A 16,773-nucleotide genomic window follows, 5' to 3' on the forward strand; every position below is an offset into this window, starting at 1 on the left:
GAAACTTAGAAGGAAGACTATGTTTACAGAAGTTACATTTCTTCTGAATATGATTTTTGAGATATTATCATCGTGTTCTGTCAGGGAGATCCACTTGATAGTTGTCTATATGAACTAGGGCTCTCGATAAAATTTGAGTCTGAAACATAAATTTGGAAGTCATTTAACTATGAATAATTATTATTTAATTATGAATAATTATGATGCTAAGGAAATAGATGAGTTAGCATAATCGATGAAGACCTTTATTATTTAATTTGTGTCCATGTCTCTTGCTTCATCTTTCATATCCTCCATAAAGATTTAACACCTCTCCAATTTTCTAAATCAGTCAACCCATTCCTGAGCTCCAGTCTTGAGGAGTGATGTTCCTTGCCTGTGTCAAAATGTTCTCTGTTTTCCCTTGTTCTCATCCATTATGCCACTTGCTTGTGTACTCATTCTCTTCTTTGACTCCTACACATTATTCAAATTTCAACTCAAGTGTCTCCTCTTGAAAGACCTTACCATTATTCTTGTTTGTTCCCATAGTATCCTGTGTAGTCCTTCATTACACTCATGAAGATACTAATTTGTCATTTTGATTATTCATCTTGTTTTACCAGCTTTTTCCCCTAACTCCACTCACTTGATTTTAAGGTCGTATCAGAGATGGACCTGTTCATGTTTCATGGAAAGTATTTGATCCGTTCAAAGAAATTGCCATGCTTGTTAATAAACAGAGTCTTGTGTGCTTGTGATCACTATTTTCTTTAAGCCCTGCTCACATTTGTCCAGGCTGAGGAAATTCAGCATCTGAATCTGGAAAGGAAAGGACTGGTTCCTTTTTTTTATTTTTCCCAAGTCATCAGTAGCCTCTGTAGATGTCTCACTACCTTCTTAATGAAATAGAGCATTGATTAGATTATTCACTTAAGTACTTGAAAGGACTGGTATAAAAAGTAGGACTTTATCCAGATTCAAGTATTTGGATGTGTAAGGAATGATCTGGAATTTATGGAAATATGACCACAGGAGAGGAAAAGCCCTGTGTAAAAGGATTTCATGGGCTTCAAAAGGAGAAAGGGTTTGTTGAACACAAAGTTGTCAAGGAATGGCTGGAAGCTTGGGTAATGTGCTGGATCTCAGTTGCAGAAGTGTGATTGGTCTTCCCTAAGAGTTTCAAGAGACCAGTTCTCTAACAGAATGAGAAATATTTTTTGGAAAATCTTGAAAATACAAGGCATGGAAATTCAAGGATGCACCATATAACAGAAAGAACATGAACTTTGAGGGATTGAATCCTAACTGCTTTTCATTAGTTATCTGATTTTAGACATGTTATACAACTTATCAAATACTGAGGTTTCCTGGTTTGTAAAACACAAGCTAATATCTATCTTACAGAATTAAAGTTCTAGGATTTTAAATCTTATAATTGAAATGACTGATATCCTTATAGTTGGTAAACTATTGTTATGAACATAATGGAATTTTAAGGTGGGGTGAAAAGGGCAGAGCTGAAATCAATAGAAAAGAAGGTTAAAAAATAATAAGCAAGTTCCAGGTTGCAAACTGAACAGTGAGAATGATCCTTGAATTAAGAATTATTTGATTCAGGAGTTCATTTGTGAGTTAAGTTGAAGGTAGAGACAAAACCAGGATTGCACAGTGGGAGTTTCTTCTCAGTATCTCCCGAAAGTGCATGTGATGTCTCTGCAGTCCAGTTCTGATGTCTTAATGAGCCTGACCATGTGCCAACCAGAGCTATGGCAGCAGCTCAACCTTGGTACAGTACAGAGAGTAATAGAGGCATCTAACAAATAACATTTTAAAAAAGAGATATATATTATTAGATCCAAAGGCATCTTCATCTGTCATTTAGATCAACACTGCCCCGCTTCTATAGTTGAGGAAATTATGGTTGGGAAAAGTTCAGTATCTTGATCAATAATTTATCAGAGAATACCAAAACCAGAGGTAAGGTAGACTGAATTCCAGCTTGATTTTTTTTTTTCCAACTACAGTGTGTCTTAAATAATGTTAGTGTACTCTTTACCCTAACCTGCACACTATTAAACCTACCCCAAATTGTTTTATTCCCTTTAATTCTGATACCTCCTACGTTCTTTCCAACTAGCTTGGAATTTACCATGCACCATGTGATTGGATTTGAATCTGCTCTTTTCCACTACTGTGACTCTGCAACAGCATATACATTTTATAGCAAAAGATTTGAGATTTATTATTTTGTCCAAATATTAGATGGAATTATTCTATTTAAATTTTCTGGCTAAAAATATTTTATGCTACAACTTGTTGATTCATATGACAGAATACTGTTGTCATTGCATTTAAAAATCCAGTAATGACTTTTTCAAGTATAAAAAAAATGTCAAGCTACCTATTCATTTGTTTATCTATCTAGTATAAAAATAATAAAATGAACATCCATGTGCTTACCACATTGCTGAGTTTAAGAACATTCCTAATACTATTTAAACTGTGTCCTGTTTTTTTGTTGTTGTTGCTGTTGCTGTTGTTTTTGTTTTGTCTTGTTTTGTTTTTTTGGGTACTGGAGATTAAACTCAGGGGCACTCAAACACTGAGCCACATCCCGAGCCCTATTTCATATTTTATTTCGAGACAGGGTCTCACTGAGTTGCTTAGCACCTCACTTTTGCAGAGGCTGGTTTTGAACTTGCAATCCTCCTTCCTCAGCCTCCTGAGCTGCTGGGATTATAGGTGTGCACCGCCACACCCGGCAACTCATACTGTTTAAAATTTATTTTTGCAATATGGAATCAATGCTATAAACATGCATATTTATATTGAGTCACCCCTAAAACCATCTTTAAAAAATAAAAGTCTGTACTGAGAAGGAGAATTTCATATATTCCTTTAGAAAATCGTCTGTAGCTAGTGTTAAATCATGAGGTTAGGAAGTCTCATTAAACATAACATATTCTCACACATAAATTTTATATTACCTTAAGTAGATCCTCTAGAATATAAAATGCAAGAAAAGAGTAGTTAGTGTATCTTATTTCATGCTCATAGATGTCATTTAACTGGGATATCCAAGAGATAATAATAGGAAATATATTCATTAGTACCACAAGGTATCCAATATACTCAAATTCATCAGTAAATACGATTTTATGGCATAGACGAGGAATGCAATATCTGTAAAAAAAAAACAGAAAGTTTTATCTGACAAGGTTTCATCTCACCCCAATTAGAATGGCGATTATCAAGAAACACAAGCAAACAATAGGTGTTGGCGAGGATGTGGGGAAAAAGGTACACTCATACATTGCTGGTGGGGTTGCAAATTAGTGCAGCCACTCTGGAAAGCAGTATGGAGATTCCTCAGAAAGCTTGGAATGGAACCACCATTTGACCCAGCTATCCTACTCCTTGGCCTATACCCAGAGGATTTAAAATCAGCATACTACAGAGATACAGCCACATCAATGTTCATAGCTGCTCAATTCACTATAGCCAGATTGTGGAACCAACCTAGATGCCCTTCAGTTTATGAATGGATAAAGAAACTGTGGCATATATATACAATGGAATATTACTCTGCCATGAAGAATGATAAAATTATGGCATTTGCAGGCAAATGGATGAAATTGGAGGATATCATGCTAAGTGAGATAAGCCAATCTAAAAAAACTAAAGGATGAATGATCTCGCTGATAAGCGGAGAGGACATATAAGGGGGGGTATGAGGGGTTAGCGTTAGGGTTAGGGTTAGTTTTAGGGTTAGGGATAAGGAGGGTGGTAAGAATGGAGGAAGGAAGGACTGTATAGAGGGAAAAGAGGGGTGGGAGGGGTGGGGAGGAAGGCAAAAAAATAACAGAATGAATCAAACAACATTGCCCTATGTAAACTTATGATTTTTTAATTAAAATTAAAAAAAGGATTATGTTAAATTGTGTTCATTATACACTCAGTTCTGTTCTAAGAATTAGTGGCCACAGACCCAGGTGAAGTCTAGGAAGCAGCCACCACTGGCTAATATTGTCTCCCTGACTCAGACATTGTCCTTTTACTTTCTTCTTCGGCTAAATCTCTGAATCTAGTTTCCCCTTTTTCTTTCCTTCTTTTATCACCTTTCATTAACTTTTATTTTACTTTAATAGAATGCTTTTGGTATAAAATATGGATAATTCAAACTGGAAATATTTTGAAATTAAACAATGAGAATTCCTCTCACCTATATTATGAACAGAAAAGGAATGATAGCATGTATATGTTTTTCTATTACCTGCTTTTGAAGAACTGAATATGAATATGTTGTCCAGGCATAAAATTGGAAAGAAAGCCTGTGATGTGTGGTATTAGAATGGTATGGACACAAAATCTTATCAAAAAATTTGGAAATGATGTGTGTGCTTTAAAAAATAGTTCTCATACCAAGGATTATACTAAAGAGTAGAACTGTAGATGAGAAGATTTACTTTTTATGTTTTTAACAATACTTAAAAATTTTTTCAAGTAGTGTAATAAATGCATTATTGTTAAAAATCAAATGATGTGATTGATCAATAAATCAAGTAGTGCTGGATTATTTTTTCACTCTCAGGGGTACATTCATATTATGGGGCAGAAGCTCTTTATAATTTGATGTGATTACATTGCTAGACTCTTCCCAAGCCTGAGCAATGCTTGCACGGGAGAGGAGCCGTGGAAAGTAGGCCTTGTTAACTTCACAACAGGGCCACCTCTGCCCTTCTCAGTCTGCTCTCTAGACTGTTGTTCTTGATCTCCTCCAGCAGCAAAACTGTGTACAGTACTGCACTTGAGCTACTTTTGGCTTAAGTTTATGGTTGACTATAATCTGTCTTGTTGGTGTCACATGAGCAAATTTTGCAGGAGAAAGAATGGGGACTAGGGGACTACTTACATTTCCTTTAAATCTTTAGAGTTTGTGTTAACTCCTTCATTTCTCCTGAAAATGCTACATTGCCTCTTACTTACTATTTTGGTTATTGGTTCTACTTGGTCATCTGGCCACTACTGTTGTAATGGATCTTATTCTAGAGGATATGGATCCATGTGAACGTTTGACCTGATACTACGTATACTACCCTAAATAGGCCCTCAGAGACCTGCAGAAATAACCACATAGTAGTTGATCTCCTCCCTTTTGTAACCAGGTTCTCTTAAGAAAAGTGTCATTCTAGTCAACTGTTCATCTAAAGACCATTTGACACATATTATTTCTCAACCATCCCCAGATCAAGGCCTGAAAAACTCTTTTGGCTAATAAATCATGGAGCTGGGATTCTAAACTGAGTCACCTGACTCCAGAATCTGTACCACAATTTACCTTGGAATGGTGATATTTAAAGGATACAGTACTGCCAATACTAGCTTTTCAAATCTCTTTTTTTCAAATTTCATCAACAAAAATAATTACTCAGAAGAGTTGCAGCTTAAATCACTATTAAAGGCTTTTACAGAGTTGTAATATAAAATTAAACATTTGCTATTTGAGTGTGGTGGATTAAAGATAGCCACAAGTTCTTTGAAATTCCTATTGAGAAGAGGGGTCAATATTCCTTCCCCTCGGTTCTCAGAAAAGAAATAAAAGGCATTCAAATTGAAAAGAAAGAAGTAAAATCATCTTTATTTTTTATGGCACATACAGTGGGAATGAACCATCTGAAAATGAAATTAAGAAAGCAATTCTATTTAAAATAGCATTAAAAAGAATAAATACTTAAGATTAAATTTAACCGAAGATTTATACTCTGAGAACTAAATACATTACTAAAAGATTCAATGCATATGCAGATTCAATGCAACCCCTATGAAAATATCAATGACTATATTTTTTTGCAGAAATAGATAGGATAATCATGAAAGTCATATGGAATTTCAAGTGAGTTCAAATAGCTAGAACAGTTTTGCAAAAGAAAAATGAAGTTGAAGAACTTGTACTTTCTGATATCACAATTGTTCAGCAGCTGTGGAAAACAATTTGGTGGTAGCTCAAGAAATTAAATATAAAATTATAAGATAAACTAGCAATTTTATACAAAGAGGTTCACCCAAAAGAATGGAAAGCAAGCATTCAAACAAATAACTTGTACACAAATATTCATAGCAGTGCTATTTATACTAGCCAAAAGGTGGAAACAATTCAAATGTCCATGATCTGATTAATGTAAAAAAAAATGTAGCATATCCATGCAATGAAATATTATTCAGATGCAAAAAGGAGAAAAATACAGATATATACTACAAAGTAGATGAATATTATACTAATGATAATGCTACATTTATGTCCATAAAGACATTGTGGTAAGTGAAAGAAACTAGAAATAAAAGGCTACACATTGATGATTCTGTTAAAATTCAGAATAGATAAAAAAAAAAGTCATTTAGTGCTATCTGGGAGCTGGAGAGAGAGGGGAATGTGAAATTACTGCTAAATGAGGACTGGCTTACTTTTGGGTTAGTGAAAATGTTATAGAATTTGACAGAGTTGATGGCTGTCCAACATTGTGAATGTACAAAATAACATTGAATTGTACACTTGAAAATAATTAATGGCAATTTTATGTTATGTGAAATCTATCTCAATTTAAAAAAAGTAGTACATTATTATTCCTCTTTCCTTTTTAAAGTAACTTTTTGTTACTTAAATATACAAGTAATTTAGTTTTAAACTACTTAAAAATATTTTGCAAAGTATTTAGGTTATAATTAAAAAGAGAATTAAAAGTGACTTTCAAAAGAACATAAATAACATTTAAGTTTCAAAAGCATTTACCTTGATGGAATCCCTTTATCTTTCTTAGTATTGTATACCCAATTGAGCAGTACTTTTCTAAGGAAGCCAAGCAGCTTTTTGCTTTCAGAATAATGCTTTATTGTCTCAGGAGTCATATATCTAAAAAAGAGAGAGATCTTTAAATATGGCCTTAAACATTTTGAGATAAGTTCAATGCAGTGTTGTCAAAAAGCAGTAAAAATATTTTGTGCAGTGTTATCCATGAATGAGGCATTTTCATGAGTATGGATCAAAGTCACGAAATTGTAGACTCAAGTAAATATATAAACAAAAAGTTAGGTTGTAAGATCCACTCATTAAACAGAGTCCAACAAAATTGGGTATACATGCTTTAAAATAGCAGAGTTCAAGGCCTAGGAAGAGAATATCATTCAAATATTCAGGATTCACATTCACTTTGATTTTTGTTTTGGATCCCCTACTGTCTGATATGGCAGTGAACACATAAACTCACAAACACGCCTATCCTTCTACAAGCAGGGGGTAAAAATACCCATGTCAGAGTAGGATAATTAAATGAGGCTGTGTATGTAAAGTATCCAGCCCGTCTCACACATCATCCCATCTCTTTTGTTTCAGCTTCAGGGCAACCAGTTAAGTTACGATGTACACAAAGGGTTAAGATAATTACTTGGAAAGGTCAGTGTCATGAAAGACCCCAAAGACTTTCTATGAGCACTGTTTCAGGTTGTCTGCAGGTTTTGTGCTAAGATGGCTCAGATCCCTGTGCTGCGACTTGATCTTGCTCAGTTAACCCTTTTGGTTTTATAAGAAATTTTCCTGTTGTTGACAGAAACTCTCACTGCCTTCATCAGGCAAGTGACAGAACTCTGGGTAAATGGGCCTGAGGCCCAAGCTCATGTTGTGGTTTCATGGAAGGGCAATCGAATCTATTTAAAGGTAGACCTCATCCTCTCTATTGATTAAAATGCTCTCACTCTAAAGAGTGTGTGCAATTTCTCTGCTAGAGGGCTATTAATGTAATGGAAAAGAATGATGTCATTTGATTTTCCAAGATTCAATATAATAATGTGCTAATTACATGGAAAATCTTGAGTGTATAGGTGATTTGATCCATTCACTATTTTAAAATTATCTATTGAACACCTCCCCACCTTTTGTGTGCTGTGGATTTACTGGTCTCTGCCTTTGACATAATGTGGTGGTACCTCAAGAAATTAAATAGAGAATTCCCATATGACCTAGCAATTTTATACATAAAGGTGTACCCAAAAGACTAGAAGAATAAAACTTGCCTATAACATTTGTAGTGAAATGTAGTAAGTGTTGCCACAGATATAATAAATAAGAGGTACTCTCAAGCGGGGGCAGGGGCATTGAACAGATTCCTGGAGAATCAGGAAACCCTCCTAAATGAATTCATGTCTAAGTTAAGATCTGATGATTTCATGGGTTCCTATGAATCTTAAAGTTCTGTGGTATCAATAAGTATGTGATCATTTACAGCCCAAATTTATAGGTAATGCAGACTCTTGAATTCATATTTTACATCAGCATGTTCACTATTTAAACATGATGTAGGAAACAGGATGATGTCTCTAACTGAATAATGAGGCACCTTGCTTTTGAATCCTGTTTATGAAATTTATTATACAAAAGATCATGGCTAAGTTATTTAAAATCTTTATGCTTCATTTTCTTCCCTGCATCCAAGACAATAATAGCACTTCTCTCAGAATTTTTGTGAGATAAAAATAAGTAATGCATATAAAGTGTTCAAAAACGTACCTGGCACAAAACACAATAAACTATACATGATTTCTTAGGCAATTTCTTAGGCTCTTGTGTAAATCCTCTACTCCTTCTATGCTTAGACTTTTTCTTGTCACAGGACACCCCACCCAAGGAGCTACTATATGAATGATCAATAAATGGCAAGGTCAACTCTCAGGACATCACAGCAAAGAAGCAAAGCCAATCAACAGAAGTTCTCTATGGGCTGGAATATCAATTTACTAATTGTGACATTCCACAGTGCCTGGCATGTAGCTTTGCACATATTAGCATTCAATGTATGTCTCTGACATTCATGAGTAAAAATATCATATATTCCAAAATTTGTATGTTGAATATTAACCGATGATGTATGAAGTGCCACCTGTGCTTTGGGAAGATGGGCATGCAGAGATTAAGGAACACTTTGCTCTTAGGCATTCCAATTGTCTTAAATAGTTTACCGCAGTTTAACTCTTAGGCATTCCAATTGTCTTAAATAGTTTACCGCAGCTTAACTTTGGAGGCAGGGGTCAGAAATAGGAAGCGGGGAGCACTTTGGTCAGAAGGAGCGCTTGCACAAATGCACAGGAATGAATGAGTTCAGCAAGCTTGGGAAAGTGGAAGTAGGTGATTTGGCCTAACCCTGAGGGTAGAACAGGTGGTGGCTTGTCCTCACACTACTTGAGAAACCCAAGTTACCAGAAAAAAGCAGGAAAACTCACTTGCATAATTCCCTACATGCCGTGACTTAAGGTAGGAGGTTTCTCTTGACACATACTTACTCTCCCTTCCTTTCACCAAAGCTTCCTGCTGCACCAACCAACACCTGGGCTGCATTCTGGGACAGAATCTCATTCTTGTATTGTCTTTGGTAGCTCGCCTAAAAGAAACATTGATTCAAATTATTAGATAGGAGGAAAGACAATGACAACTTATTACTGCCTTTATGTAAAGATAATCTTTGAGAAAGAAGTCAAAATCCCCGAATATCCAATTGTCCACAAAGAGCATCATTCTATGAAGTCCAGACCATCAGATCAGCACAAAAGGTAAGATCTGAGCTGCGGGTAGAACAACTATTGCTGAAGGACCTATTGACAATTGTTAACTAAGTTCCCCAAAAATCAGTGGAGTTCTATGACAAATAATTCTGGGAACTGCTGTAAGCTGTATCTCCATCTTAAAAGTAAAAAAAAAAAAAAAAAAAAAAAAAAAAAAAAAAAAAATTGCATGTTTGAATGCTAAAGACTCTGGGAAATCCTAAAGGATTAATGTGATTCCCATTGATAGCTTTATTTAATTTCATTTCCCTAACTATTTCCAATCAGAACGCTGCTATCTGCAGTTTATTATAAAGATAAAAAGAGACTGTTGCAAAGCACAGTCTTTTTAAAAATTAGTATATAACACTGATATAGAATAGTGGGGCTCACTGTGGCATAGTCAACATGCACATAACATATTTGTCCAATACATAGATGGTTGGGTAGCTTCAAGTCTCCTACATGTATGAGTAGGGTGTTGCAGAAAGCTTGATCTGAATTGTCCTTGGTATCTGTGTGCTGACACTGTTGAGAATCACTCTAGAAACCAACTTTTTAACTCAATATATATAGGGACTAAAGATTCCTGGGTCCTGTAGCAGGATTCTCTAAACACAATTAAAACACTCTTCGTTCTTGGGGAATTTAACTAGAAAGGGATACAACTAAATTTGAGGATGTGGGATTAAAAAATTTATCTCTTCATAATGGACAGGAAATCTATGGCACTCTTCTCCTTAAAGAGCATTAAAGTATGTACAAAAAACACATAAATTAAAAAACATTTTCATTTTCCTCTAAAGATAAAAACTGTAGTTTATGGAAAAAATGAGGATGTCAAAAATAATATGAATCTCATGAAAAGCTTAGCAATACAAATGACAGACAAGGCAGTTAAAACTAGAAAGATGTTTATCCTACATGATCATTTCCACCAAATAAAAGAATTTAGAAAATGGTTGATTCCTAAAAAGTAATTGCCATTGAATTAACTGATCTACATAATGTGTTTTATATTCTTGCAAAAACATTGAGAATATTCGAACCTATATTTTGTAAATGTGAAAGCTGAGGCTCAGAGAGTTAAGTAACTTTCCAAAGATGACGTTAGAAACTCAGATTTCCCTAAATTTAAAGTATTCTCCCCAGTCCCATTATGGTATGCTGCCTCTTTTTTTGTTTGTTTTCCCCTATTTTTAATTGCTCATTGTAATTATACATAATGGTGGGATTCATCATCTCCTATTTGTACATGCACACAATGTAACTCCTCTCCCTCTTCTCCTCAGTCCTCCTGGTCCCTTTACTGATCTCTCTTTGATTTTCTTGAGATCCCCTCCCCCAGTCCACTTTTACTTTTTCCTCTCTAGCTTCCACATATTTGAGAAAATATTCAATCCTTGACTTTCTGAGTTTGGCTTATTTTGCCTGACATTATGTTCTCAATTTCCATCCATTTTCCTGAAAAGAAAAAACTCTATTGTATGTATATGTTGCATTCATCCACTGATGGACAGCCTGGTCGCATAGTTATATGAATTAAAACACACCATACGCCTGTATCACTATAGGATGCTGACTTTAATTCTCGACAATAATCCTGAGACAGTGATATAGCTGGGTCATATGTGGTTCCATTCCTAGTTATTTGATTTCCATAGTGGTTGTACTAATGTACAATCTCATCCGTGGTGTAAAATGTTCCTTTTTCTCCAATAGCCTCTCTTTCTTGTTATTGTTTGTATTCTTGATGGACTGTTCATTCTGACAAGTATGAGATGAAATCTCAGTGTAGTTTTGATTTGCATTTCTTTAAATGCTTAAAACAATTGACATTTTTAATATATAGGTGGCTATTTGTATATCTCCTTTTGAGAATTGTCTGTCTAGTTCATTTGCCCATTTATTAATTGGGATTTTTTTATATAGGTTTTTTGAGTTTTGTACATATTCTAGATTTTAATCCTCTGTCAGAAGATAGTTAGCAAAAGATTTTTCTCCCTTTCTTCTAGTTTCTTCTTTCACATTCTTGTTTCTCTGTTGTGCAGGAAGCTTTTTAATTTGTTTGCCATTCCATTTATTAATTTTTGTTATTATTTCCTGAACTTTCCTTGGGGTCCTATTGAGAAATTCATTGCCTATGTCTCTGTATTGGAGTGTTGACCCTACATTTTCTTCTAAGAATTGGTATGCCACCTCTTCTGAACCATGTTTTTGTCATGCTGTGCTTTGTTTCCCTAACATACAATAATAGAAGATATTCCTCCAGTTAAGGAGAAGTGACTGAGATTTAAATGGAAAGCTCTCAAAGCTCTGAAACTGTTATAGATGAATTACTATTATTTACAATTGAGATTGCAGAAACCAAAGCAGCAAATAAAGATAAATGTATGTGGCTGGGGGATATCTTCTCTATTATATTTAGAGGAACCAGGAATTCCACCAGAAAACTCTTAGAACTCATAAGTGAATTCAGTAAAGTAGCAGGTTACAAGATCAATGCTCATAAATCCAATGCATTTTTATACATAAGTGATGAATCTTCAGAAAGAGAAATGAGGAAAACTACCCCATTCACAATAGCATCGAAAAAAAATAAAATACTTGGGAATCAATCTCACAGAAGAGGTGAAAGACCTCTACAATGAGAACTACAGAACACTAAAGAAAGAAATTAAAGAAAACCTTAGAAGATGGAAAGATCTCCCATGTTCTTGGATAGGCAGAATTAATATTGTCAAAATGGCCATACTACCAAAGTGCTATACAGATTCAATGCAATTCCAATTAAAATCCCAATGATGTACCTTACAGAAATAGAGCAAGCAATTATGAAATTCATCTGGAAGAATAAGAAACCCAGAATAGCTAAAGCAATCCTCAGAATAGAAAGAGCGAAAGCAGGGGGTATCGCAATACCAGATCTTCAACTCTATTACAAAGTAATAGTAACAAAACGGCATGGTATTGGTACCAAAATAGACAGGTAGATTCAATGGTACAGAATAGAGGACATGGACACAAACCCAAATAAAGACAATTTCTCATACTAGACAAAGGTGCGAAAAATATGCAATGGAGAAAAGATAGCCTCTTCAAACAAATGGTGCTGGGAAAACTGGAAAACCATATGCAATAGAATGAAATTAAACCCCCTATCTCTCACCCTGCACAAAACTCAACTCAAAATGATCAAGGGACCTCGGAATCAGACCAGAGACCCTGCATCTTATAGAAGAAAAAGCAGGTCCAAACCTTCAACTTGTTGGCTTAGGAGTAGACTTCCTTAACAGGACTCCCATAGCACAAGAAATAAAAGCAAGAATCAACAACTGGGATAGATTCAAACTAAAAGCTTTCTCTCAGCAAAAGGAACTATCAGTAATGTGAGAGAGAGCCTACAGAGTGGGGAGAATATCTTTGCCACTCATACTTCAGCTAGAGTGCTAATATCCCCGAATCTATAAAGAACTCAAAAAACTCTACACCAAGAATACAAATAATCCAATCAATAAATGGGCTAAGGAAATGAACAGACACTTCACAGAAGAAGATGTACAAGCAATCAACAGATATATGAAAAAATGTTCAACATCTCTAGTAATAAGAGAAATGCAAATCAAAACTACCCTAAGATTTCATCTCACCCTAATTAGAATGACGATTATCAAGAACATAAGCAACAATAGGTGTTGGCGAGGATGTGGGGAAAAGGTACACTCATACATTGCTGGTGGGGGTTGCAAATTAGTGCAGCCACTCTGGAAAGCAGTATGGAGATTCCTCAGAAAGCTTGGAATGGAACCACCATTTGACCCAGCTATCCCACTCCTTGGCCTATACCCAAAGGACTTAAAATCAGCATACTACAGAGATACAGCCACATCAATGTTCACAGCTGCTGAATTCACTATAGCCAGATTGTGGAACCAACCTAGATGCCCCTTCAGTTGATGAATGGATAAAGAAAACTGTGGCATATATATACAATGGAATATTACTCTGCCATGAAGAATGATAAAATTATGGCATTTGCAGGCAAATGGATGAAAATTGGAGGATATCATGCTAAGTGAGATAAGCCAATCTCAAAAACTAAAGGACGAATGATCTCGCTGATAAGCGGATGAGGACATATAAGGGGGTGTAGGAGGGGTTAGTGTTAGGGTTAGGGTTAGGTTTAGGTTTAGGGATAAGGAGGGTGGTAAGAATGGAGAAGGAAGGACTGTATAGAGGGAAAAGAGGGGGGGGGGGGGGGGGGGGGGGGAAGGGAAAAATAACAGAATGAATCAAACAATATTGCCCTATGTAAATTTATGATTTTTAATTAAAATAAATTTAAAAGAAAAAGATAAATGTAAAAATACATCTAGAAGGAAATGGGTTAAAACCCCACAAAGTGAGCTGAGGCTTTAGGAGGCAGAGGGGAGAGACTCAGCCTGCTTTGAAAACTAGGGATTCCTGGTTAAGGACACAGCACACAGAGACACCGATCAGAGATGTAACAGTAGACATGAAACATTTGAGGCAAGGAATCAAAAGACACAGGGAGTGATCACTGCAGAAAACACAGAGGAAAGAACCAAAGAGGTGAGTCACATCTCTTTCATAAATGGGGAGAATAAAGACTAAAAGGAGTAGTCCTGAGTTACGCACCAAACTAATAACAAAGCAAGACTTGAAATGGAGTTCTCCTGCATTGTTATGATGATTGTTTAATATTATATTTTCCTGAAGTAAATAAGAAATCTGGAAGTGACTTAAAGACATGCTCTCCTATTTTTAAGTGATACAGAAACAAATAATTCTACATGCATCTAAGCAGGAAAAAGAGGCTACATTTAATTTCATAAATATTTATTGATTTCATACTTATTACTTCAGTTGTCTTCATATGAACATATCATTAATTAGATATAATTTTCATATTTTCAGATCTAAATCATCTTAGATATTACTAATCAAATTTGCTTTTTGCTACAGTGTCAGGACAAAAGCATTGGGCCAAACCATTAGAACATAAATTTTGAAGATATTCTCAATTGGAAATGTTAGAAATAATCAGTGACAACTATAAATATCATTGAATGTTGAAGAATATAATGCTTAAGAAAGAACATCTATAAAAGACTTCTTTATAAATAATGAATGAGCATGATTGTTAGAACAAAAAATTTAAAATAGCTACACGTTTAAAAGAGGAGTAACAAAGTTGTTTTGGAACACTATTCTTGGCCACTAGTACAGTGCCTAGGACATTATTTCTTTTTTTTCCTTTTAAAGAATGAAGTTAGATTACAAGATTGGAGAAAAGGAAATGGAAAAAATATATCTATTCAAAGAGCTGTAGTTAGCATTTTAATTAAAAAGTTATACATAGGTATTAATGTTTATAGATATTTTATAAGATAAAAATTAAAGATATTTTTAAGTTGGTTACCAGACCAAAAAAAAAACAAAATGTATACTAATAAGTATGATTGTTAGACTAAAACAAAATAGTTTCATACAAAAGAGAAAAAAGGAAGAAAGAAAACAGAAGGAGAGAAAATTAAAATGCCTAGAGAGATGGCAAGCAAGAGCAAAATTGAGATGGTAAAATAGACAAACTATTTGTTCTGGTAATAATCATTAATCAATTGAACAAACATTATTAATCAATTGAACAAACATTAACTTAGCACCAATTATGTGCTCCACATTATGCTACTCACGAAAGGTGTATAGTTTAATGGACAGATCACACCTTTGGATACTGCCTTGGTTTGTTAGATTTACTGGAAGTAAATGACCTCTACTAAAAGGTAAAATTAAATAACTGATGTACAAAGATACCAGCAAACCAACAGACATAGTTTTGTTTTTTTTTCCCTAAAGATTAGGAAAATACTGTGTGTGTGTGGTGTGTGGTGTGTGTGTGTGTTGTGTGTAGTTATTTATATATATGTGCAAAGTATGTGTAACAGTAAGGTGGGGGGAAAATTGGGTTGTAGTGAATCAGTGGGAGAGCCTTTGGTCATGAGTTCCTCTAGAAGGGTTATTAGGAAAATTTGCTAAGCAAGTATATTACATGGAGAAGTGGAGGTAATATTGGAAAAGTCAAGTGAGAAATGAGAGAGATCAAAATGTATGTCTCACAAAATCTGAGGAGTGGGGGCAAAGGGAATAAAAGGGAGAACATAATGAACTGGGTCAAACCCAAGGTGAAGTGAGATAAAGGCTGCAGTGTGGGCTTTCAGGGACGGTCTGATGAATGACAAAAGGATGATGGCTCTATATGCAACTGGAAGGGCCAACCCTGAACTTTTGAGAAGAGGTTTGAAACGGAGTCACTTTGCAGATTTTGAGAGGTAACATTTAGCATGAATAGCACATTTGACAGGTAAAGATTATGTCATTATGTTAATGGGTGATTTTCTCCAGGTTAGGTGTTCATGTTCTCCTTTGCTGTTATTTTTTCTCTCACGTGAAAATGTTTGATCTGGGGGTTTCATAGGAAAAAAAAAAAAAACAAAAAACAGAGTAGCAATTTCTACTTCCTAAATTATATAGCAGATTTTCATGTACTTTTCCATATTCTATCACTTTTTTTACAGTTATGGAGGAAGTTTTTGCAAACTTCCCCTTTCTCGCTTTCCTAAGAAAAGTGAGCAATTATTGCAGCGTAGGGAAGCCACACGGGCTGATCAGACTCACCCAGTGTTATGTCAGAATTAGGTCCTACTCCATTGTTTCTAAATCCTTTCCTATTTTGGAGTTCTGCTCTGATTGCTTGTCTAGCCTGTTCCATTGTTTGCCTTTCCACTGACCATTTTTCCCTCTCATTCTTTCTGTCTGTATTCAGAACAGTCCTCCCTTTGCCTTTGTTTGGAAGCTGCTCTGAGATGTTTCCAAGGGAAACTGGATGATTGGCTGTTGTCCACTTACCTCACAGACTCATGTCCCCTGGAGCATCAGATTTAGAAGAGAGGGAAGAACAAGAAAGATGACTTTTCCCCGCATTAAACTATGCGGGAGGATATTACTGCTTAGCCAGCAGCAATACCTAATTTGGTACAAATGGAAAATTTGTTGAAGGAGTACAGCTATGTGGGCAGAAGTTTCATTTTTTATGAAACTGCTTCAGTTGCTTAATTAAGTCATTTAGGTTACCCCCAAAACTGATTTTGAGAAAAGTTTCCCATCAGCACTATTTCTGAGGAC

General features: G+C 35.3%; 1 protein-coding gene across 1 annotated transcript in view; it reads right to left on the reverse strand.

Annotated features, from left to right (window-relative positions):
- The window catches only part of SLC9C1 (solute carrier family 9 member C1), a 70,360-nt gene that overhangs the window by 19,968 nt on the left and 33,619 nt on the right, over positions 1 to 16,773 (reverse strand). Inside the window, exons 12-14 of the mRNA XM_079155739.1 lie at positions 9,310 to 9,407; positions 6,770 to 6,889; positions 2,970 to 3,165 (exon numbers count right to left, since the gene is read on the reverse strand). Coding sequence (XP_079011865.1) covers positions 2,970 to 3,165; positions 6,770 to 6,889; positions 9,310 to 9,407 — 414 coding nt within the window. The remainder of the gene's footprint in view (positions 1 to 2,969; positions 3,166 to 6,769; positions 6,890 to 9,309; positions 9,408 to 16,773) is intronic.

The sequence above is a fragment of the Sciurus vulgaris genome, assembly GCF_902686455.1.
Source record: "Sciurus vulgaris genome assembly, chromosome: 10".
NCBI lineage: Eukaryota > Metazoa > Chordata > Mammalia > Rodentia > Sciuridae > Sciurus > Sciurus vulgaris.